We start from the raw sequence: 24,345 nt of genomic DNA on the forward strand, positions 1-24,345 counted from the left end.
AGAAGCTCCTGTGGATTTCTTCTGATGCGAAGCAAGAGTGGCACTTGATTTTTCAAATCTCTCAAAGATAAAATCAAGTACTGTCTTTGCAATCTTTGGAACCTGTTTTGGAAACTCCTGTTCTTCCCTTTGACTTTCACCTTACTTATGCAGTTGAATTATCTAATCTCATGAGAAGTATCTCCTATAGCCATTTTAGATGCATGTGACTAAGAAATCTGCAAGGCAGCTAAGGTGCATTTGGGCGGTTGAATGTTACTCATTTTGACGGCAGAGTTCTGACAATGTCATTGACAATTTCTGTTAACAGCTTTTGTTAGAAGGACACAGTTGTAACTTTGTTGATCGGAAGGATGAAGACGAAGTGGTAGTAGGATGCACAAATGAAAGAGTGGACACTGATAGATAGACTAATACTGATAGATTTGCTATATGTGGCGGTGGAAGCTTTTCTGTAATGTTGTGTTACATATGTTCTTTGCATTATTTTCTGACACTGGTAAGTAAAAGAAAGGGTGGTCTCTGCCTTGCACAGTACTGTATATAAAAAGAGCTATTTGTAATTCACATGAATTAAATCTCAGGGATGTTGGATTGCCTAGCAGTACAGTGATGGCTCCGACTGAAATACAGGGTGTGGACAGGGTGTATTTTTTGCAATTGCTCTGACTTCTCAAGTTCACACCTGATGTAAAACTATGCATGGATCAGTACATTTTCCTTCTAAATTTCCCATGCCTCATGCCTACGCACTGTTTAGACTGGAACCATTTCATTTTTGACAGCCGTTAATTGATTCACAACTATCACATCATATTCCTAGCATACACTTGTTGCTATCAAAACAAAATCATAAATTATATTTTAAAAACTTAAAAGAACTGCGGATAACTCCTCAATATGAATCATTGTAGTTATTCTGGACACATTGCAACATATTCCCTTTTCACAATTATGAGTCTCCTGCCCCACCCAGTGGCAAACCTCATTATTACAGGAAGGGATGGAACTCAAAAAGGTTTCAGATTTTAGGACTGATTTCAGCCGCTTCAGGGAGTACTTTACTGCCTTTAGATGACAATCTATATTGGCAACATATATCTGGACCAAAAACCCATTCGAGATGGCTGAATTAAGGGTCAATGGACCCTTACCTCAGAACCTACATCACAGAAACGTTGGTCAGACAACCTTACCAGTCACGATGAATCACACCACCACAGAAGCTGTGTTACACTTGGAATTTTCCATACTGAACCATTGTTTTTAAGGGGAAAATAGACCATAGTTTTTCATCAAGGAGAATGAGTAGCACACACTTAAACCAAATTGAAATAAATGCATTTGTGGAATCCAAGTCTCTGGACAATTCCCACTCTAATCTAGCATTGAATTTGAAAGGCAAGCACTTTCAAAAATAATTGAAGAGAGCAGTGGTCTGATTTAATACTAAGGTACAAATTTAACTGTGACAATGTCCAAAGTAACCATTATGCTGTCCTCGGGGTCAAAAAATGGCAGTGAAAACCCTGCAAATTAAATTTTTTCAGCATTAAATTTGATGACTTTTTCCTGGAGTGACCCTATCACAAGAAAAAGTTAAACATTGCCATTTTTAATAATTCTTTTTTATTTATAAACATGGCACACCACTGGGGCACAAAGATTATCATGAGTCTTTTTTTATCCCTGCAGTTATGAAATGAGGTCATAAAGTGTCACAAATCTATTACTGGAAAAGAAAAGACATCAATACATGTGTTTTTTGGAGGACAAATGAGTGGTGTAAACTGATCAAATACAGTCCATCTGGACTTGTGAAGTAGGAAAACAGTTATTCGCCGATTTATTGATGAATGACAGGTTGTTTCTACATGGAAAATATTGATTTTGGGTTTTAAATTAAATGAAGAGGCTTTATCACAGAGGGTCTTGGTAAGGGTTAGGTCGTTTTTGACCCTGTGGACACATGGTACCCATATAATATGAGGACAACAGACGGGTTAACCAATGTAGACTGTAAGGTGTAAGGTCCAAGACATGTGACAAAAACAACAGGTAGACCATTCTACAGCATTCCATTAATACTCACTGCACAGGATCACAGTCGCCTGTTATGATAGATACCAGTTTGGTTATGTTTATGGTTTTAAAAGAGTGTAGGACAGATGTACCAAGACTACACCCTTACAGAATCAAGGCTGAACCCACACAATCCTACAGGGGAAATAAAAGATTATGGTTAAGCAAAGACATTTCTACATAGGAATGGACACCAGGGACAACAGCTCTGATGTTCATTAAATGCTCCATATTCCATGCCATTTCGGTCAGCCATTTTTATTTTTGTAACAATGGAACAGTCCCTTTTCATTAACCAATACATTGTGAAAACTAGGGCAACAATCACCACAGTAAGGGAGGCCTCATTTAAATAGCTTAATATATATGTATGTGCATTTTATTATATATATATATATATATATATATATATATATGTATGTGTATATATATATATATATATATATATATATACACATATATATATATATACACCTTGTATCTGGGATATCTTTAAAATAAGTATCTAAAACATAAGCTTCTAATAAGCACTTGCTTTGAGACCAGTTTTATTATTGGCCACTGAAGTACACAGGATGTACAAATTAACAAGGGTTAATGCTGCCTGCACAATACATTCTAACAATGCAACTGAGCACCACTTTAAGTCGATTTTTTGTGTACGTTTTGTGCAACGAAACTTACACAGGCCTCGCAAGTGAAGAACATCACACACTTCTCTTATTTTGCGTCTGGCAATTTGTCAGGCACAATAGAAAAGTGTCACGACTAAAACGGGATTTTTAATCAGTCAACATTATCTATAATCACATCGCTATAAGTGTCTACATGATCTCAATACAGCTGTATGTTACAATTATACAAAATGAGTAAAGAATACACCCAAAGTAAACAAAACAAATGAAAACACTTCCAAAAGTATGCATGTAGTACAGTAATGGCCGACTCTCTTCCAAGAACTATCACAAGCAGATTTCAATCTTCAGGGGGAAAAAAACACACATAGTATCACTAAGCATATCCCAAAATAAGTGTACAATATGCACACTTGGAGGAAGAAAAAAAAAAATACAAAATTAAAAAGCGATTTTCTATGCAGAGGAGTGAAAACCATTCTTGACTGAAAAACCTGGACCATTTGATTCTTCCTTTAAGCTCTGTAGTACAAAGAACTGTCCCAAGATGGAAACTCTTGAGTTCCGTTTCTGTTAAGTATACTAGTATAGCTGGTGGGTTCTTCTGTCAGGGACCAGACGCGGAGGAGGGGGAAGGAGAAATGGCTTCACCGTCAGTTCTGTATCCTCTTTTCTCATCTCCATACTTATCAAAAAGTCTGTATGGACAATTTCTTTTAAAACTTTTTTTTCTAGAAACAATATACAAAGGGATGTCATATTTCTCTTTTGAGCATTCGTTAAGATGCCGTTTGTGTCGAGGATTTGAGAGGGAGGGTCCCTCTCGCAGTTCACTGGTTGTTTTTGGCTTTGGCGTGCGTTAAGATGTGAGACTTCAGATTGGTGGACTGGGCGAACTTCTTATTGCAGCCGTCGAAGGGGCAGACGTAGGGCCGGTCTCCAGTGTGAATCCGCACGTGCGTGCGCAAGTTAAAGTCCAGGGAGAACCGCTTTCCACAGCCCTCGAACGTACACTGGAGGGACAGAGCGAGAGAGAAACAGGGAGGACAGACGGCATTAAATTCTGGTTATGCTATCGCTATTTAAAGCTGAAACGTTTTAACAGTGCTAACAACACTCTTGAGAGTGATTGTAAGTTTAAGCTTAAATCATACAGATGAGACCACCATTACGAACCACGAGGGCAAATTGACTGACACAAGCAAGATTAATACTGACGGAGTGGGAGGTGGGCGCTGGCGTACCTGGAAGGGTTTCTCTCCGGTGTGTACAAGCTGATGCCGCTTCAGTTTGGAGCTCTCCACGAAAGCCTTCCCGCACTCCGCGCAGACGTGAACGCGCGGGCCGTGGGTGTGCAAGTGCTTCCTCATCGCCGAGTTGTCCCTGAACATCTTTGTGCATCCCTGAAGTGCAGAGTCAGCAGTTATTCAGCGGGTCATTACGGTCGCGATCAAACAGAAGAACTAACTGCTGTGTCTGTAACCGTCTAATCGCTGGCCACTGGAAACATCTTCCATATGTCCAGGCACGAAGTAACAACATTGCTTTAGACCCAACCCACACCCCATTTACTGAAACAGACTGAAACATCAAAGGATAGCTGTGCCCACATGGAGCTGTACAGCTCACAGCCAATACAGGATTTAAAACCACTTTAATTATGCAGCCAAACCAATGCGCTCACACAGCCTAATCTCTTTTGGTGGTTGACTTCAGCCAATCAGATTCAACTTTGAAGGGGTATGATTCTGCGTGGAATGTTATGGGCCACTTTATCAGGTTGTGGATAGGACAGGCTAATGAATATTTGTCTCATACAATGCTCTGGATATATCTTTGCAACCAATCAGATACGAGCACATGTCCAAACGCAACCAGTTCCAAAGCGGCCAGGTTTGTCAGAACAGGAAATGTCTCAGGCGACGGGGGGGCAAGGCTCACTTTGTGAGGACAGGCTATCGTCCGGGGGGCGTCGTCCTCTTTAATCTTCCGTGGCTTCATCCTGCAATGAAAGAACAGCGCCAAGGGAGACGCGTTACGTCCTCAGCCAACCGCAGCCACCGCAGGGGAACACAGGGGAACGCAAACACCTCAGGAACACAGGCTGCCGGCAAACGTTTTCTGCAAAGATTACAATTCTCCCTGGTGTAAGCTACTTGTTCGCTTCCGTGTGGAAGCCACTCTTGCGCTAAGAGAGGGCACAGACCTGCAATTCTAATGGCTGGGGAAAGATTTCGCTGGCGGAAAGATTACCGTTTTGATGCTGACAAAGGATTAGACAAAGCCGATAGCATCCAAACATTCTCAGACAGTTCACTTACAAATAAATAGGGCTTTGAGTTTGACAGGATTTGCAAGATGCCAATACAACCCCCTCATAAAGAGACTCATTAAAAATCATCCCATCAAGGTAAATTAATCGCCTCAATTAGTCATTTAATTACTCATGGAGTGGTTCTTGCGCCTATCCGGACATACAGATTGGTCGTACTCATCGGTATTCACAACATACATTAATGATTAGCTCCAACAGAAAGTGGTCAATGTGCGATTTTTGAGAATTAACAGAAATCAGAAAAGGCTAATTGCACTAATCAAAACTGCAAAACGGTCATTTATCATTATTGAGAATCTGTAACACTAATTATTTCTTTAGGGTGGGTTGGGCCTGTATGGATAAAGTTCCTCAAGATTAGGTGTGTATTCCAAGGCTTATCCCTCGAGGTGTGCCTGGCGATTACCTCGCGAACTCTGCCAGCTGTTTGGGGTCGGAGAGGTCGATGCCCGGGATTCCCCCCGGTGGGAGCTTCTTTCCGGTCATGTACTCGGAATAATCCGGAGGAGAGTTCTCCCCGATGATCTGCTCTTCCACCACCGTCTCGTGGTCAATGTCCTTCTTGTCATCTGCGAGGAAGCAAAGGAGACCGGAGTCAATCACCTACAGGAAGAGGACGCACTACCACAGGACATCAGTAACAGCTCACCAACAACCAATGGGCAATGGAAGCAGTGAGATGTAGTTGAACCAAGCCAAAACAAGGAGTCCCTTTACCTAGGTAGTGGCAGCTACCTTTCTGAAATGACGCGTAACCACCAGATCGATACAAGACAATCATTAATTACATAATATGATCAATTACACGATTGAAATTTTTTTTTTTTTTAATCGAGATTACAGCTAGACTCAACGTTTAGTCACGTGCGAATAAATATTACTGATGCATAATAAACAATTCATACAAATAAAAATACATTCATTACAAAATATATTCAAAGATAATGCAAAATAAAGATACTTATGGCACTCGTATGCAAACACACGAGAGTCGGTCCCCGCTTTTGAAACAAAACACTACCAGTTCCTTTTTCTGTCCTTTGATGCAAACATAAAATTAAAGAAGTTCCTGCTAGCCCAATACAAGCTTTCCTGACCAGCCTAGCATTGGTGGACTGAGCTTCCTTGCAATGGGTGTTCTTTTCTGGGTCACAGGATTTTTACACACTAGCATTAGATCTGTCCTCAAGAGCGATAAAATGTTTAAAGCAGGGCTGACCAATTATGTTCTTTGATTTATGAAAACAAGTCTATGGGGGGGAAGGTGGCAAATTCAATGTTTATCTAGTGGTATTGCTGCATGTATACATACAATTAATTAATCACTTCACACATAATAAATTCACATACAGAGCACTGCAAAAAGTCAAATTAGTTTTTATTTTAAAATAAGCAGATAAGATACAGTGCATAGAGAGCAAAAGTCTACAAACACAACAAACACTAAGTGTTTCCATAATTTATCAAGGCGTAATGCAATTATGATACCCTGTTTATACTTATTCTTCAAGAATACATTATTTTTTAATACAAGTATAGTCAAAAAACATGTGCTATTTATAATGTAAAAACACTAGCAGTAGTGACATCAACAGGTAGAATGTCAGATTCATTCAATTGATGGCTTTATTTGTTAATAGCTCAGACATCTGCATATTAAGCTTTAGAAACACACATTGAATGGAATAAAGTGCGACAACGAATAGAGAAACATTTAGTTAATGATGGACGAACCAGATATAGGCCTACACATAGCTTCCCATTTCATACAAGCATTTTGGAAATTTTCATTTGTAACTGTTCTCAATAAAGTATTCTTGCATTACTGAAGTATCATAATTGCATTATTCCTTCATAAATAACGAAAACAACCAGGAATTGGCAGTGTCTTCAGACTTTTGGTCCCCACAGTATCTTTGTTTGATCTGCTTTAAATCGCTGTGCGTTAAAACTTTATATTGAGCATCGTTGCTACATCGGGTAGCCTACACAGCTGGCATGATGAGCTGAGCCAGATTAAATGGGCTTCTTCCCCACCCAAACTTCATATGATGGCTATTTGCTGCATACAGTACTATAGATCTCCGTTTTGAGAGTCTCATGCTATGTGGTGGTCAGATCATTATTCAAAAAACGCTGTACTGAGCGTTGTCAGTGATAGCATTTTTTGGAGATAAATAATGATAGCCTAATAACAGCATATAATAAACAGTACTAATTTGTCTGTCTAGGCTCGACATCATCAGAATTTGCAAACCGCAAAACTGCCCTGTTCATGAGAAACCCGAGCCCCCCCCAGCTAATATACACGGCTATACAATCACCTATCGGCAATCCCTGAGGGTCATATTTGGCTTATCCAAACATACAAATGACTGCCCAACACTATTTAGCACTGTTTATCAATTATGCAGAACAATTACAGCACAACAGCACAGTAAGATGTGTTATATCCCAAATGACATCCTCGCCTGAATGGTCTTTTCCAGGCACAGATGAAAGATTTGGTCCTGATACATGAAAAACAAGTCAGATGAATTATTCTGAAGGTAAGCCAGTAGTGGAGTTTAATAAATTTAATTTAAAAAGGCAAAACCAGTCAGCTTCATCCGACAGCTATATAAAGCATTAGGACTGCATCTAACTGCCAACTCATTACAGTGTGGATCCCCAGGTCCACGAAAGTTTCCTTGGATCACGATCTACATCAAAAACATAATTGGTTGCTGTATCTGAAGTCAAGAGAATTAACACCTTTCTTCTTCAGCTGATGATATAACCGTTTAAAATATGCTAATCTTGACTGGAGTATAAATTAACTCCACAGACGAAGTAATTACAGTGCTAACTGGGCTTCGCCGCTGCAGCTAAGGTCCTGAGCCCTCTCACTGAAAACGAACTGCCATGGCACTCGCCTACACAAAATCACCGGCTCCCCCGAGGCTCGAGGGCGCTTTCATCTGCAAACGGCAGTGTCGGTAACCCGCTCACATCCTGATGGCCTGCGCATTGTCTTCGTGCAAATGAGAGAAGGTGAAAGAGTGGGCGTGTTAAAAACTTTGGGCCCAAACTGAAACGCTGCTGAAAATAATATGGTGTGGGTGGGCCCCTGCGTACACAGGCCTCTGCTTGATGGATTTGCCAACAGCTCTCGCTCTAGTACGCCAATATCCTGTACTGCCACAATTCAGCTGGTCCATCTTGATAATCAAGGGCCGTAACTGCATTCCTTGAAAGTAAAAATAACACTGAATAGTGTGAGCACTTTCTAGAAGTCCATTATCTTAAAAACAACCAGCAAATACTCATGTCAATTCAAATTTGCTGGTTAAAAGGTCAATTAAAAGCTTATGTATTTGATAAAGAGCGATAACTTTAGATACAGAGACACAGTATAACCAAGACAGGTGAAAATTTAAAAAGAACTGAGCACTGCTAGAGAAGAATGTAGCAATGCTACTAAATAAGAAAGATAATGTGATCATATGTTTGCAGGAAATGGTGTTTCAACATAGTGATAATTTAAATTATAAAAGATACATGTGTATTTAAAAGTTTTAAATGTAACACTGGTTACATTTCATATGGCTCAGGCCGATTCCATTCATACGACAGGAATTTAATTTTACTGAGTGTTAACACTTGCAAGCATACACAAGACAAGAAACATGCCACCTACATATCTCAGGTGCAAACGTGCATGTTTTAACAGGGCCTAGTCTGCCCTGGTCCCTGCATGTTCACTTCCTTAAATAATTCCCAAATGTAAATTGCATTCTGAAACCATGCAGTCATTTCTGTCATCTTGAGACTACCATAGTTTTTACGTTTTTAATTTGTATGAAGAAATCTGGGATTGTCAGTCTAGTGCCATGTTCATTATCAAAAATAGATTACATTACATTTATTTGGCAGACGCTTTTATCCAAAGCGACATACAATAAAGTGCATACCAAAGGTCATTGGAACAACTACAAAACACAGGTCCGATAAGGTACAATACTCATTCTGTAACAGTTATTTATAGCCATGAACACTGAACACATTAAGTCCACTTCACACAGTAAACATTGCTCAGACCTAACCTATTCTAAATCAAACTAGGAGGCAGGACAAGCTACAACATCAAGATAATGATACAATGTAAAATATAAACTGATGGATGGAGGTACATGTAACATGAAAGTGCCAATGAAGTAGACAATGAGAACTTGACAGAAAAAAGCAGAAAAACAAAAGATGATGTTCAATGTCAAACTGGTCTGTCTTGTTTATTGCCCCCAAAAACACAAACTGCAACAAGATAGCGGCATGAATTTGCAAGACAACTGAATGCAGAGTTCCACGTATCTTTTCTACAAAAGCATCTCAAGTAACTTTATAAACAATGATGAGTCTGAAATAAGGAGCACTGCCTTAATCGCATTCAAATGCAGTGGTTGTGCTAGCCCATGGAATGCTGCATTAATGGAACGCAGGACATATCAAAATCTGAATTTCACACTAATTTGCTTGTGTTCAGATAAAAATAGCTATTATTGCAATAATATGCCCATTCAGAATAATATTAACAAAAAACAAATTATGTCATTCAGAATTTTATGAAACTTAAAAGAGAAGCGGGATTATCTAGATAAAGATAAGATAAAAATAATGTTTTGGCATTCTGATCAAAACATGATCTCATGCTGAGTCAGATAGCTAGTGCGTGACATCTTGTTTTCAACTACATTTTAATTAAGTGCTTTCTCTTTGAATCTTGCTATGCTACCAATAGCTGTGTAAACAGTATGATCAATAAACAACACAAATGTCAAGACACTGAAAAACAATTGGTTCAAAGAAGCAGAAGTAAGTATTTTGTTGTGGTTCAAGCCAGGGTCATTGCCCGATGTTATCTTTAAAAAAGACGTCGGAATACCTGCGTTTATAGAATTGATTTCTAACTTTGTTCTTTGCATTTTGGCCCTTTTCTGCGTAAAAAAATGTGCAAACCCTTTATTCACGTGACCACTGAAATGGAGTTATCTAAAAGTTATTTCTTTATTGAAGGTCTTTCCACAAGTCAGCATCGGCACAACATTATGCTCCATAAACAAATAATTTCATTTACTTCTTATCGCACACAAAGCTGAAGCACAGACGAAGAGCTTTAATCTAACAGACAGAGACAATCCTTCCTCAATCAGTCCTGCTGTTGAAGGCTTGCTATGCTGACCAAATACTGACTGAGCATTTAAGAGTGTTCGACTAGGCTGAACAAACTTGACTAACAGCCCTGTACTCTTTTCAGGTCAGCTTCTAGAGCTGCCTGTCAAAACCAGCAGCCACTTTCAGAGACAGAATTAGAATTACACTGCGAGTAAGCAAAGAGCCACTTCGGTCTCACGGTTTAGGTTTCGGTTATGCAGAAGCTGTTTTTCTTCATTAATGATTTATTATTTCCAAAATTCCATTATGACTGCTCTGTGCTCTTCCAAATATGGCAATGCTCTGCCCTACATTTTTCCATTTACTGAATTTAGATCAAACACCACATTACCCGTTCCACGGATTAATTTTTTTCAGTTTGATAATTCACCAGAGTGGCAGGCAGTGCTACTAAGGGTCATGGCACATTGGCTGAAAGTACAGAAGTGAAAATCCTTACACGGAAGAGATTTCCACTGTCACAAAACGGTGCATCTGAGAAATTATATGACCAAGAATGTTGCTCCACAACATGACCACATCACACACATGCAATTAAGTAACCAACACACACGTTACCAAGCTAGGAAGACCACTAATTACACCTTTTTAAAAACTAATGTTACCCACATATCCACTAGCGTCATAAGATTGATTCGTCATGCCCTCATTCTGTTGTGTATTGCCAATAAGATCGATTACTAACACCATATGTCCAATGCTGATGTCCCGTGTACAGAATAGAGGCATCAAGCCTATCTCAAATACAGCACCCTATCAATGGAGTAGTGCTGGTCGAACCCAATGTTGTACACAAGTAAAACACAAGACAATAAGCCCTAACTTACACTGTGTCAATGGAAAAACTATCGGAGTTATAAAGAATGTTGCTTCTCAAAGTGTCGTCTCCTCGTAATTTGACCTAAAACAAGTCTGGAATTACAAACTGTACATACTCCTAATGTGAATCCTATTCTTTCTTCAAAGCCAATTTTTCGTAAAAAATAAAATAAAAAACCTGCAGTATACAACAGCATAGCTCACACGTTCTAGTTTTTCTCCCTTCACGCAGGGAACAATCGTGAAAGAGACCTCGCTTTCAAGTGTATCTCCTGTGTAAATACAGGTTGATAACAGTTTAATCAACAATCACTAAACAATGACTACTCAAATTCACAATTCCTATTTTAACGCACCTGGCAAAGGTAAGTTAGGGATCCCATAATTGCGACTGTCTTAAGTCAATGTTAGCCCGCATTTGGTCAGTTACACTGTTTTTTCATCATTATTATTATTATTATAAAAAGTTAACCACGTTATCAAAACTGCCATTCATTCTTAATGAAGCTTCAGTGTTTTTTCTTCTTCTCAACGTCACTGAACGAAAAGTTAATAACTTTCAAATAAAGTTAGCACCACCTCGAGAACACATACTGCTGCTGACTAGCCATGTAAATTATGTTGCATTAGTCTACTGACGGAATAGCTAGCGGTAACAATAACAATGACAGTTAAAACATTATCGTTAGAGGATGTTAAGACTGTCCATCAGTGATAACACTGAATAGCTCACCAACTACAATTTACTTAGCTAGCCACAACATGACGTTAACGCCAGTTAGCTGACGTTACCTCCTAAATAAGACGGCTGTCTACCTAGCTGCTAACCAGATTTTCCGACCAGTCTAGGCAAACAATGATAACGTTAGTCTTGACTAACCGTTAACGTAACCCTCAGTGTCTCGAATTGTTTACTATATAAAACAGCGAGGTAATCATTCTTTGGCCATCCGCTGTGTTACACGTGTAAAGCAGACCCGCATATGCACTTTTCATTTTTTAAAAGCGGGTAACATTAGCTTGCTTGCTAGCACGACAGCTACCAGTTATGAGGTAGCCTTAGCTACCTATCAGTATCAAACGAGGAAACCTGCAGTCCAGCAATATTAAAGAGCTAGGCTGTCTGAAGACGAAGTTAGCTAGCGATGTCATGCTCGTAATACGGGCATATGAAGCTTAACTGCTCAGGGAAGCATCAGCTCGTGTTTAATGATACTAGCATTTTTTTAAAACCACATCAACAATAACGTTATACTAGTACATAGTCTAATATGTTGCCTAAAAGTTTAGTTTCAAGACAACCGAGTAACTAGCTGGAAAGAAAACTACAGATAGTATCAGGCTAAGTTAACTGACACTTCTATTCTTCTGTAGCACTTCACTAATGTTCTATAGCTATCGCTTCAAAAGCAGCGTGCCAGGCTAACTTGTTAGCTAGAAATAATAACATTAGCTAGCTGATTAGAACTAAAATACCATGTTCGACAACAGTGATAACGTTGGTCAAATAGTTAACGGAACATTTCTGTTTATGACTGCCAAGCAACTGCATGATGTTGGTCCCGTTTGAATAATCTGGCTAACGCGTTAGCAGCAATTTTGCGCGCTTAGCCTCCCGCTCCTCCGGACCCCTCCCCCTCCTGCCTCCGAACAGTAGCTTGCATCTTGTATGTTTAAACTGCGCCATTGCGGCCTACTCCAGGGGCCAGCAGCAGCGCGCTCGCTCCCGCACCCGCCGCCATGTTCCCCCGGCCGCACAAACGCCATTTTTTCGGGCCGCCATACTGGACCGGGGGAACATGGCGGCGCCCATCAACACATAAAAACATGGCTTCCCTTCCAAACCAAAACATTTCAATCGGACTACATTTAAGCATGCATGGAAAACTGTAAAAAAATACTTCTGACAGTGTGTTAGTCCACAACGAGAAAAGCTGGGCTAGCAAAGGAGGACAACGCCCTTGCAGGCCCGCTTTGTTAGCATAGACAGAACAATGCACAGAAAAGACTATTTTCCATGATCAAACCATACTCACCCGAAGCCCACATCGTGACCGAAAACTCTCCTTCCAGGGTCTTTATTTGCACTTGTTTTTGTTCCCATTTTCTACCGCTTGCCTCCGCTGCACTTAGATAGCTTTTTTTACCCGCTTTCTTTCCGCTACCGCCTCCCCCTTTCTTCATCCGTCCCACTGAAGAGCTCTTCCCGGCTACAGTCACCAAAGTCTGCTCTATATATTCCTCCTCTGCAGCAGGTACTGGGACAGGTATGAGGATTTGGTCCTCGAAACCGTCATCTGCACGGAGGTCCGAATCGTCCCCACCGACCACCTCCTCCCGGGTCTGCACCAAGATCACCTCTTGGTGGTGGTGAACCTGATTCGGATCGTCAGTGACCAGCGGCTGTAATGCAATCATGGGCTGGTGGTGCTCGTCGTCATCATCACCGCCGACCACCGTTGTCTCAATAGTCTCCACTTCTATTTCATGGAGTTCCACTATCTCGGCTGGCATTTCCGTGCCATCTGTTTCGATGTAGAGCGTATCGCCCGATGCCATATTGGATTCCCCCCAGAATGCTCTCACTCGCTCTGTTCTATTGCCCCCTCTCCTGTCTCTATCCCTTCCTCCTTCTTCGACAACACAAACTCAACTCAGTCCCATGCCAAGTCCCGTTCGCCACTATGCTCTAAATGCTAAGTCTCGCGAGACGAGAGCTCAACAGCTCATACTGACCGTGCCACCGTAATGTTACACACTTCGCTCTATGTATGGGAACGAAATGTTTGACAAGGTTTAAAGCAAATTATAAGTTATTAAAACTGGGAAAACAGGTAATTGATAATAAATACTTTATTTATTAATTTGCCATTTGCAAAGGAATCACTCAATCAGAAAAGATGAAAAATATAATTTTGACTATTTCAGAGGTGTAGCCAATGTCTATACCAAACATCCTTCGGAACGTTTTCTGTTTTGTATATTTCAAGTTATGATTTGCATATCTGAGTATGTGTGGTCTGGGCTTGTGTCTGTCTACAAAAAATTGCAAACCAAACATTGATCATAATATTTGGCATAAACATGGAATATAATTTTATTCAAAACATCACTTTTCCTGATTTCAGTGTGTTCAAAAGCTGCTACTATGGAGTGTACTCATGGCTCCCAGTATGAAAGCCAAAGCGCAATTATGTCAATAACAGTGAAATATTTTTCTTTAGAAATCATTTGTGAGGTTTCTTAGAATGATGTGTTATGTAGATGATGTTTGAGACCATTTTAAGTCCAGATATTTTAACAAGTGCTTAGGGTTCATTTTAGCACAAGGTTTTAAGCTGCAGCATTTCATTAATGTTTACTGAGGCTGAACTTTGCAAACTGAAGAGACTGTAAATGTTATATTCAGGATCAACCAGGATCTTTTCCAAAGATATCAGATAATCAGCTTACAGTATAGGCATGTTTTTGGTGTGGCATATGATTTCTTTTCTACTGGTAGTACTGACAGCAGTTCTGGCAGACTCAGGCTAGGGCTCATCCTTGTCTTGTGCCTCTCTGAGGTTTTATTGGCTGAGATGTTTTATGTTTAGGTGTAGGCAGCAGGTGTTTGATACAATATCTTGTTTTGATGAAGATCTACCAGCTCATTTGCCCAGCTGCTTTTTCTCCATCAAGTGGGCTGCAGGAGTGTTGTATTTAATATACTATGTAATATATAGAAGAGTCACCTAGTATTCCCTGACAAATGGTGTCATTTGATATTGTGTCTCGCCTTATTTCCAGGGATTTAAAAATAATATTGAGGTTGATGTTCAGCAGTATAGAGACAAGGTTGCATTACCTGGAAAGGTCTGGAAGGTTAGGGTGTCAGCATTAAAAGCATTGTTGTAATTTTCATGGATTGGGATAAACAGGAAGAAAAGACAAGCAACCGTTTTCAGAGTGCACAACTCATATAATTCATTTTGAATCCCTATAGCACTATAACTAACTTCTATTGCTCTAAAAATGCTAAACCTTAGTGCCTTGCCAATAAATAACCTAGTGCAATTAAAATAATGGCATAGTTTGGGAAAAACAAAAAATAATATTACAGCAAGTCATAATTTGCACCAGATTACCTAAATCATGATGCATTTAATAGCAAGCACATTAATCTGTAACTCAATTATCCTTGAAGACAGAAAAACTGAAGGCAAGCTTGCCAAATTGCAATAACATGCTTTAGCTGTTGACTTAATTTTGGCAGATGCGTTACTCCACAAAACAATTCCTTCAAAAAAAACTTTCACTTACACACTGACAGAAATTTCCAGCTCATCTTCCCCCAATGGGACTAAACAGGTGCTGCAAGTGCTGTATTTTATCTGGAAGGTAATGAGGGAAATGGCGTTTCAGGTATAAGTATCTGAATACCTGAGCTGTTGACTGGTATGTAACAATGCTCCAGTAGATGGAGCCATTTCTCTCAAAAACCATGTAGAAACTAAACCCTTAGTCCTCTCCTTGCAATCTGGAACTCACTGGAATCAAAACCTCTTCATCACAAAAGTTATTATTCCATAAAGGAAAATAGACTTAATATTTATTCCAAGAACTTTGAAAAAGTGGCAGTTTGCCAAGGTGACTGCCACCAGAAATACTGTATGTTTAACGTGTTAATCTATTATGACTACCAGTGTCTATTTGCAGAGAAGCCTGCAGGATTCTCTTCTGAGATACGTAAATGCAATATATAATTGAAGAGTTTGCAATTAAAAGATGCATTGGTGATTTTGTTTCAAATTCAGTTGCATTTTTGTATTTTCCAGTCTGAAGTTTATACTTTTTATTTAACAAAATAAAAAGAAAAACTTTGAGGCTGCAGAGGAACGCACAATGCCTACTCTGCACAGCGGTGTGTACCTGCGGAGAGAACCCTGCAGGTGCCACTGTTCATTTGAACCAACCCCACACACCACAGACTAAAATATACAGGTACATATTTATAGTATTTTCTTTTTCATGTGATGTGATTTTTATTTAATTTGCAGGCTCGGTGTCATTAATCTGAGGCATTGATATAAAAAGGCCCAACTCTTTTATTCTGAGTGTACAGTTTGTAAAAAGCCACTATTATAGTTTTCTTTTACTTTTTGGGATTCATTTTGTTTCACTGCAACCAGCACTTTATGTGAGGTAACACACTAGGTCTCCCCCATTTCTCTTGTTTGATACAACTGTATTTAACAGTAGAAACATGATCACTACTGCTTAATACAGACAGTGTCAGGTGGCGGTAGTGTTCTGAATAATTTCCAGCGGCAAATCTTCTAGCACTTCAACCAGGCATTTCCGACAAGAATGTTTATGAAAAATGAAAAATTCCACCTGGGAGTCCACATACATCATCTTACCTATACAACACTACCCATCATAAATTACATCAGCAGCAGAAGTGTGGTGCAAATGAGTGGTCTCATAGAGAGCTGTGGTGGAATACCGATTATTCAAACTGCTATTCGCAAGGACCAAAACTGTGCCTTGTTCATTTCGGGTTGGATTACTTTCCAGACCAGGAAACAAATGGACATATGCAGAAGTTCCAACTTTTAATGGCACGGACACAAAGGAATGTCCAATAGTAAAAGTAAATAAGTCTATCAAAACCAAGTTACTAAAAATTGTGAAAAAGCTCAGACTGCTGAAGAATTGTCCGTTCTGGAAGAAATGAAACGTAAAATCAAATCGGTTTACCCAACAAAATATCTGATGCATAATATATTTCTGCCATATACAAAAACCTATCTGGTGGGTGGAGCATTGTAATGTTACTGCATGTGTCTCTCATCCTGCTGAACATAATGAACTGCACAGTGAAAGAGCGAAGAGGTCCAGTGGGAGGGGCTTAAAATTCCATCAGATGCGTGGAGAGTCCATCACTGTCCATCACCAGGGCTTGCTTTTCTCCGTAGACCCCGTACCTGACCACCACCCCAGCCTCCGTGCACTTGCTGGAGGAGGCTAGCTGGCTCTCCAGCTGAGTCACGAAGCTGGCGTAGAGCTGGAGGCCCTTCGTGCTCTCGATATTGTTCGGGTAGTGCATGCTCCGCCTCTTGGCCTGCCCCCCCAGCGTGTCCTGGGGGACCACGAGCACGCTCCCGGGCAGCTCCAGCACCGAGGCCTGCTTCCCCGGGCCCGCCTCAAAAAGCTTCACATTCAGCAAGGCCTTCACTGAGGGGACACACAGAGACCCAGACACGTCACAGAACAGAAAACCGTGTAAAGGAAATGTTCAAAACCTATGCAGTCAGTGCCATGGCCTTGAATCCTGTTGTACTGGCCAGAATATAAATACAATCTCCAACAGTGATGATGACAGTCACTTGACAGTAATCTCTTTAACAGTCTGTCCAAATCTGTACAAACTTATGAAATTAATATATAAAATTTGTACAATTTAAAAACTCAATCTGCTCAGATTATCAGATCAAATGGTTTAATGCTATTTGCTATTCCTTTGAATCTTAGACTTCTTTTAAGGCTGTCTTGGCTAGTGTACAGAACATAGTCAGGTCCATAAGTATTTGGACAGTGACACAATATTCATCATTTTGGCTCTGTACGCCACAATAGATTTGAAATGAAACAATCAAGATGTGATTTAAGTGTATACTTTCAGTTTTCATTTAAGTGTTTTGTCAAAAATATTGCATGAACAATGTAGGAATTACAACCATTTTTATACATAGCCCCCCCCCCCCCCAATTTTAGGGGCTCAAAAGTAATTGGACAAACTAACATAATCATAAATTAAATTGTAATTTTTAATACTTGGTTGCAAATCCTTTGCAGTCAATGACTGCCTGAAGTCTTGAACCCATACTCATCACCAGACGCTGGGTTTCTTCCCTGGTGATGCTCTGCCAGGCCTCTACTGAAGCTGTCTTCAGTTCCTGCTTGTTCTTGGGGCGTTTTGCCTTCAGTTTTGCCTTCAGCAAGTGAAATGCATGCTCAATTGGATTCAGGTCAGGTGATTGACTTGGCCATTGCAGAACATTCCACTTCTTTGCTCAAAAAAGTCTTGGGTTGCTTTCGCAGTATGCTTCGGGTCACTGTCCTTCTGCAATGTGAAGTGCCGTCCAATGAGTTTTGAAGCATTTGGCTGAATCTGAGCAGATAATATAGCCCTATACACTTCAGAATTCATCCTGCTGCTTTTGTCAGAAGTCACATCATCAATAAATACAAGGGAACCAGTTCCAGTGGCAGCCATACATGCCCACGCCATAACACTATCTCCACCATGCTTCACAGATGAGGTGGTATGCTTTGGATAATGAGCAGTTCCCATCATTCTGGTACAAGTTTACCTTTGTCTCATCTGTCCATAGGATGTTATTCCAGAACTGTACAGGCCTTTTTAGATGTTTTATGATGGCAAACTCTAATCTCGTCTTCCTGTTTTTGAGGCTTACCAATGGTTTACTTCTTGTGGTGAATCCTCTGTATTTACTCTGGAGAAGTCTCCTCTTGATTGTTGACTTTGAGCCAGATACGCCTACCTCCTGGAGGGTGTTCTTGATCTGGCCAACTGTTGTGAAGGGGTTTTTCTTCACCAGGGAAAGTATTCTTCAGTCATCCACCACAGTTGTTTTCCGTGGTCTTCTGGGCCTTTTGGTGTTCCTGAGCTCACCAGTGCATTCTTTCTTTTTAAGAATGTACCAAATAGTTGATTTGGCCACACCTAATGTTTTTGCTATCTCTCTGATGGATTTTTTGTTTTTATCAGCCTAATGATGGCTTGCTTCACTGACAGTGACAGCTCTTTGGACTTCATTTTGAGTTAACAGCAACAGATTCCAAATGCAAATGTCACACTTGAAATAAATTCTAGATCTTTTATCTGCTTACTTGTAAATGAAATAATGAGGGAATAACACACACCTGGCCATGGAACAGCTGAGCAGCCAATTGTCCAATTACCTTAGGTCCCTTAAAAAGGGGGGACCACATATAAAAAGTGCTGTTATTCCTACACCGTTCACCTGATTTGGATGTAAATACCTTCAAATTAAAGCGGAAGGTCTGCACTTTGAGCTCATATTTATTATTTAATTTCTATTCCAATATGCTGTGGTGGACAGCTAAAATAAGAATAACTTTGTCAATGTCCAAATATTTATGGACCTGACGGTAGGTATATGAAATGTCATATTAATATAGGTATTGGAGCATCATGCCTGCAATAGGATATATCAGAGGAATGCTTTCAGCATCGGCAAATGCCAGTGAAGCATATTTTACATATCAAATGTAATATGCAAATAGTGCAAAAATCCCATATAGTAATAAGTCATTCATGCTTGTCCTGATAATACTGGCATCTACAAACTATGTTTTTACATATTCGTAATAAGACCAAAATAAATACTAATTTATTGCACACATTTTATGCCTTTTCTAGCAGTTGATAGTCCTTAGATAATTTTCTGAAGTGTGTTAAATGATCATATTAAAAAATGTAGCAGTTTTTCCATGCTCATCCTTGTAATTACTGTAATATAGATAACAAGCTTTAAACTGTGTGTTGCATATTATCCAATTACTGGGCTAGAAACTTAGTTGAACATGAGCCTTAATACAGAAATGAGAATAGCCTGACTACTATACAATGAAGTATAGCAATAGAATCATCTTCAGCTGTGCTGCTCATACCCTGAAAATATTAAACCATCCATCACAACATATGCACACCAAGCTTCAACGGCAAATATAGAGCAAAGTGCAGTAGAATTAAAGCAAGTAAGCAGTCGACTAATGCAGTAAGATTACATGTTTCATGTTTACAGCAAACTTTATTCCCAAATACATCAAATGTTTTAAAAATTAGTTGGTTTTAAGGATTTTTTTCTGTCGCGTACATTCCACTAAGATTTATCTGAAGGCTAGGAACTTCTGGCTAATAACGGAATAGTGAAATGGCCAATTGAGGCACTTCCTGTATAGTTAAATAAAGTTAAAGCTATGGAGTGGAAACCTGAGGACCCAACTTACCCATTTTTGGGATCACCTTTTCTGTGGCTCCTTTGAAAAAGCAAATGTAAACCACCATTCCTTTGTGAATCTGTGAATTAAAGAAATATGAGACCTTTTAAAATGGCTTTAGTTTTGGGCAGTATCACCTGCTCCCCTCACATCCTAAAACCCCATTGGATGTACATCAGAACTGATGTGATTAAGTTGTACTTGTAGACCTACAGTGAATATAACAGGACCCTCTTGGTGTTTTTGTATGTTAAAATGCACCATCAAGCTAACACTACACGCATAAGGAAAATCTATTTAACAGGCGAAGCTGCAGTAAAAGACCAATTAATTTTTCCATCAACACAAAATGTACAATCAACATTCTTGTCAATAGGGCCGACTCTCAGGTAAAGCGTATTCTTCTCTTCTGTAGACACAGTGAAGTTCAGTACCTCCACCCACTCCGCAAAAGAGTCCCCCTCCTGCGCTTTGACTCGGAGCCTGGCGTACTGACACTGCTGTATCGCCGTCCTCGCGTGCGGGACGGCCGCGCCCTTCTTCCCGTGCGCGTCTTCTTCGGCCAGCGCCTCCGGCAGCGCGTCGTCGCCATCGGCGACGCCCCCCAGCTTGCCGTGCGCCTGCCACGTTCTCATGACGCTGGGGTGCGGCAGGGCCTGCTTGAAGCTGCTGCGCACGTAGTTGTAGGCCTTCGGCGACAGGAGGCGGAGCTTGAAGGCGAAGGCCTTCAGCTCCTCCGTGTACTCCAGGGAGGCCCTCTTCTCTCCCAGCATCCTCTTCACCAGCTCCTTGGGCACGCCGCTGAACTTCTCCGCCACCATGTCGGAGCAGCTGGGCGGGGCGGCGCTCTCCTTGCGCAGCTCCTTCACCGCCGTCTTGAGCTTGGCGACGTCGCGGTGCCAGCGGCGCACCTTCTGCTGCTCCATCTTCAGCTTCTTCCGGCACGCCTCCAGCTTGTCCGTGATGTTGTTGCAGCGTCTCTTGAGCCTGACCGGCGACTCCGTCACCGCGTACAGGTGGTCCGAGGGCAGCAGCGGCTTGGGCTCCACCCGCGGGACGTAGCTGAAGTAGGTGAGGACGCTGGGCTGGTGCTCCATCGCCGCCGCGGCCATCAGGGGCCGCGACGCCGCCGCCGCCGCGTTCCGCCCTACCTGGGGCGCGGGAGGCGCCGCGCTGGGGGCGCTAGCAGTGTTGTTTTTGCTGGGGACGGGGACGGGGATGGGGACGGGGGCCGGTAAAGGGGCATTGTTGGATTTATTCGGGATTGAAGGCGGGTCCTTTTTGGAGGCCTGCTCGGTTTTTGGGGCCGCTTTTCTGGGGCGGCCTCGTTTCCGGCGGGGGCTATTTTGCACTTCGTTTTGTTCGCTCTCCTGCATCTCCAGCAGCTGGGATTTCTGCAAATGCACGAGAGAGACAAAGTGGCCACTGCTCACATCGGCCTTGCAATCAGTAGCCCAATCAACTGAAAAGTCAAATATGTGTAATAAGTGTTCATTCAAATGCATTTCAAAATGAGCTACGGCAAACATCAACGAATATTCAGAATGTCCAGTTAAGGACATTCTAATCACATATTTGTGATCTTGCACCTTAAAAGGTTAAAGATACCTTCCGGGGGAAAAGGACAATTGTTGGGACAGCGTCAGCCCTGATGCGTGTGGTCTGGCCAGTCCTGTCGAAGCAGTCTTCTTTGAAGTGTCGCGAGCACAGAACTGAATTTGGTGTCGGGATCCAGTGGTCTTTCTGGGTGACACGGATCCAGATTTTGAGTCTCTCTGGTTGCTTCAGTGGGAACCTAAACCCCACAGGAATATCATCTCAAATATGTAAAACACATTTTTTTCCATTACAGCCTTCAACTAAGTTTAAGCTGTGAACTAAACACTTAGGCCTACCTTTACTTGACTTACAACTGTGGTAGTTACGTGTTCCTGGGGGTATTAGACACAATTGTGCAGATAAAACAAATTTAAATTATTTACTAAACATTTGATATTAATATCAGCCCTAAGAACAAAGTTTACACAACATTTTTAAGATTAGTTACTATTTTAGTAATTTAATATGCATCCATTGACCTTGACACTACTTAGGCCTAGGTCCAGGGGCTCAATGAATGGAAATGGCTTCAGAAACACCTGTAGCCTACTTTTAAACATACACCACATGGCCAAAGGTGTGTGAACACCCCTTTAATTAGTGGGTTTGGCCACTTCAGCCACACCCATTGCAAACAGGTGCAAAAAATCAAGCATACGGCCATGCAATCTCCATAGACAAACATTGGCAGGGTCATACTGAAGAGCCCAGTGACTTTCAATATGACACTGTCATAGAATGCCACCTTTCCAACATGTCAGTTCATCAAATTTCTGCCCTGGCCAACTTCAAGTGCTGTTATTGTGAAGTGGAAACTTATAGGAGTAACAGCTCAGCTGCAACGCGGTAGGCCGCACAAGCTAGCAGAACGGGACCGCTGAGTGCTCAACTGTTTTGCGTGTAAAAACAGTCTGTCCTCCATTGCAACACTCACTAGAGTTCAAGACTGCCTCTGGAAGCAACGTCAGCACAAGAACTGTTCGTCAAGAGCTTCATGAAATGGGTTTCCATGGCCAAGCAGCCGAACACAAGCCTGAGATCACCATGAGCAATGACAAGCGTCAGCTGGAGTGGTGTAAAGCACATCGCCATTGGACTCTGGGGCAGTGGAAAAGCATTTTCAGAAGTGATGAATCACGCTTCACTATCTTGCAGTCTGACAGATTAATCTGGGTTTTGTGAATGCCAGGAGAATGCTGCCTGCCCAAATGCATATTGCCAACTGTAAAGTTTGGTGGAAGAGGAATAATGGTCCGGAGCCTTTTCCCATGGTTTGGGCTAGGCCCCTTAGTTCAAGTTAAGGGACATCTTAATGCTACAGCATACAATGACATTCTAGAGAATGTCATGCTTCCAACTTTGTGGCCACAGTTTGGAGAAGGCCCTTTCCTGTTTCAGCATGACAATGACCCCATGCACAAAGCAAGGTGCACGGTTTGCCAAGTTTGGTGTGGAAGAACTTGACTGGCCCTGACCTCAACCCCATCAAACACCTTTGGGATAAATTGAAATGCTGACTGCAATTCAATTTATCGCCCAACATCAGTGCCCAACCTCACTAATGCTCTTGTGACTGAATGGAAGTGAATCTCTGCAGCTGAGTTCCAAAATCTACTGGAAAGCCTTCCCAGAAGAGTGGATGCTGTTATAGCAGCAAAGGAGGGACCAACTATATTAAGGCCCATGGTTTTGGAATGGGATGTTCAACAAGCATACACAGGTGTGATGTTCCGGTGTCCACATACTTTTGGTCATATAGTGTACCTCCCATAACTTTTCCCAGCAACCTATACCAATAATTGTTAAAGGAAAATAGTTAAATGATCAGGTCAGTGTTAAAATAACAGCTCAACTAATCCTAATCGATTTGAAGAAAAGAAAATTTGCAAATATAGTGGGATCAGGCATTAAAGTTTGTAACTGACACGGTTATAGAAGTGTACATGCAACAGCGCTCACCATCAGTCATACTTATAAGTTGAAAAAATGTCTTTGGGCATGCGTTCCCTTTCATTTTGACAAATCAGAGAATAAAATAATAAATGAGCCCTTTCTGGAGAGACTGTGAAAATAAAGGGTGAGCAAATACTTTCACGGCAATGTCTTTTTTACTGCAGTGTCATACACAACTTTCCGCGACTTAACTAGGGGCTTGATATTTTATGGTAGTTTGTTGTGCATGTGCAACCATGCTGCAAGCACGAACTGCCCTGTAATAACAGTTAGCTAGCTAACGTGACAACCTTAATATGCACGCCAGATATAGGATTGTTTCCACAAATGGTTTCAGTTTGACACACTCATCACACGTAGCCTATACGACATATACGTTTATCACAGCAGTCCTACCTGTGAAACGTCAGTTTGCTGTTGTCTTTATTGCATCCAGTACGAGCATTGCATTTAAATGCAGAGCACACCGGCATGGTATGCAGGACTTCGCGCCAGAGCAAAGTGACACGACACGCACTGGCTTAACTTTCACACTCTTTAATAGTATGAAGTTGCATTAATCATCCATTTTGCCAGATGTTGGTTTCCTTTACAAACTAGGAGCACTTGTGCACCAATATGGCGGAAAATCGCTTCAACCTTAAAACAAAACTTCCTCTGTTGTGGTGTAACCAAATAACC

The 24,345-nt window shown here is 41.1% G+C and overlaps 2 protein-coding genes across 3 annotated transcripts; both read right to left on the minus strand.

Annotated features, from left to right (window-relative positions):
- Positions 1 to 2,324: 2,324 nt before the first annotated feature.
- Positions 2,325 to 13,754, minus strand: yy1a (YY1 transcription factor a). Its single transcript, XM_064329947.1, has 5 exons — positions 13,119 to 13,754; positions 5,459 to 5,621; positions 4,659 to 4,719; positions 3,962 to 4,120; positions 2,325 to 3,730 (listed from the first exon to the last, which is right to left on the minus strand). Exons 1-5 carry the CDS (start codon positions 13,639 to 13,641, stop codon positions 3,548 to 3,550), a joined length of 1,089 nt encoding a protein of 362 aa, XP_064186017.1. The 5' UTR covers positions 13,642 to 13,754; the 3' UTR covers positions 2,325 to 3,547.
- A 2,903-nt stretch (positions 13,755 to 16,657) lies between these two features.
- LOC135252130 (uncharacterized) lies at positions 16,658 to 24,345 on the minus strand. 2 transcript variants are annotated; one of them, XM_064329942.1, is made up of 5 exons: positions 24,061 to 24,345; positions 21,721 to 21,907; positions 20,547 to 21,506; positions 20,122 to 20,191; positions 16,658 to 17,298 (listed from the first exon to the last, which is right to left on the minus strand). In XM_064329942.1, the coding sequence occupies exons 1-5, from the start codon at positions 24,135 to 24,137 to the stop codon at positions 16,973 to 16,975; spliced, it is 1,620 nt and encodes a 539-aa protein (XP_064186012.1). In that variant the 5' UTR covers positions 24,138 to 24,345; the 3' UTR covers positions 16,658 to 16,972. The 2 variants fall into 2 exon arrangements, with proteins under 2 accessions (XP_064186012.1, XP_064186013.1); XM_064329943.1 differs by lacking the exon at positions 24,061 to 24,345 and adding an exon at positions 22,008 to 22,227.

This window comes from Anguilla rostrata, chromosome 1 (assembly GCF_018555375.3).
Source record: "Anguilla rostrata isolate EN2019 chromosome 1, ASM1855537v3, whole genome shotgun sequence".
Lineage (NCBI taxonomy): Eukaryota > Metazoa > Chordata > Actinopteri > Anguilliformes > Anguillidae > Anguilla > Anguilla rostrata.

Excerpts from the sequence above, each read along its gene's own strand:
- yy1a (XM_064329947.1), bottom strand. The coding sequence starts at position 13,641 with ATGGCATCGGGCGATACGCTCTACATCGAAACAGATGGCACGGAAATG. Across the intron at positions 4,720-5,458 it reads CAGCTGGCAGAGTTCGCGAG|GATGAAGCCACGGAAGATTA; the intron begins GTAATCGCCAGG and ends CTTTCATTGCAG. Across the intron at positions 3,731-3,961 it reads CCGGAGAGAAACCCTTCCAG|TGTACGTTCGAGGGCTGTGG; the intron begins GTACGCCAGCGC and ends CTGTCCCTCCAG.
- LOC135252130 (XM_064329942.1), bottom strand. The coding sequence starts at position 24,137 with ATGCCGGTGTGCTCTGCATTTAAATGCAATGCTCGTACTGGATGCAAT. Across the intron at positions 21,507-21,720 it reads TTGTCCTTTTCCCCCGGAAG|AAATCCCAGCTGCTGGAGAT; the intron begins GTATCTTTAACC and ends GTGCATTTGCAG. Across the intron at positions 20,192-20,546 it reads CTTTTGCGGAGTGGGTGGAG|ATTCACAAAGGAATGGTGGT; the intron begins GTACTGAACTTC and ends TTTAATTCACAG.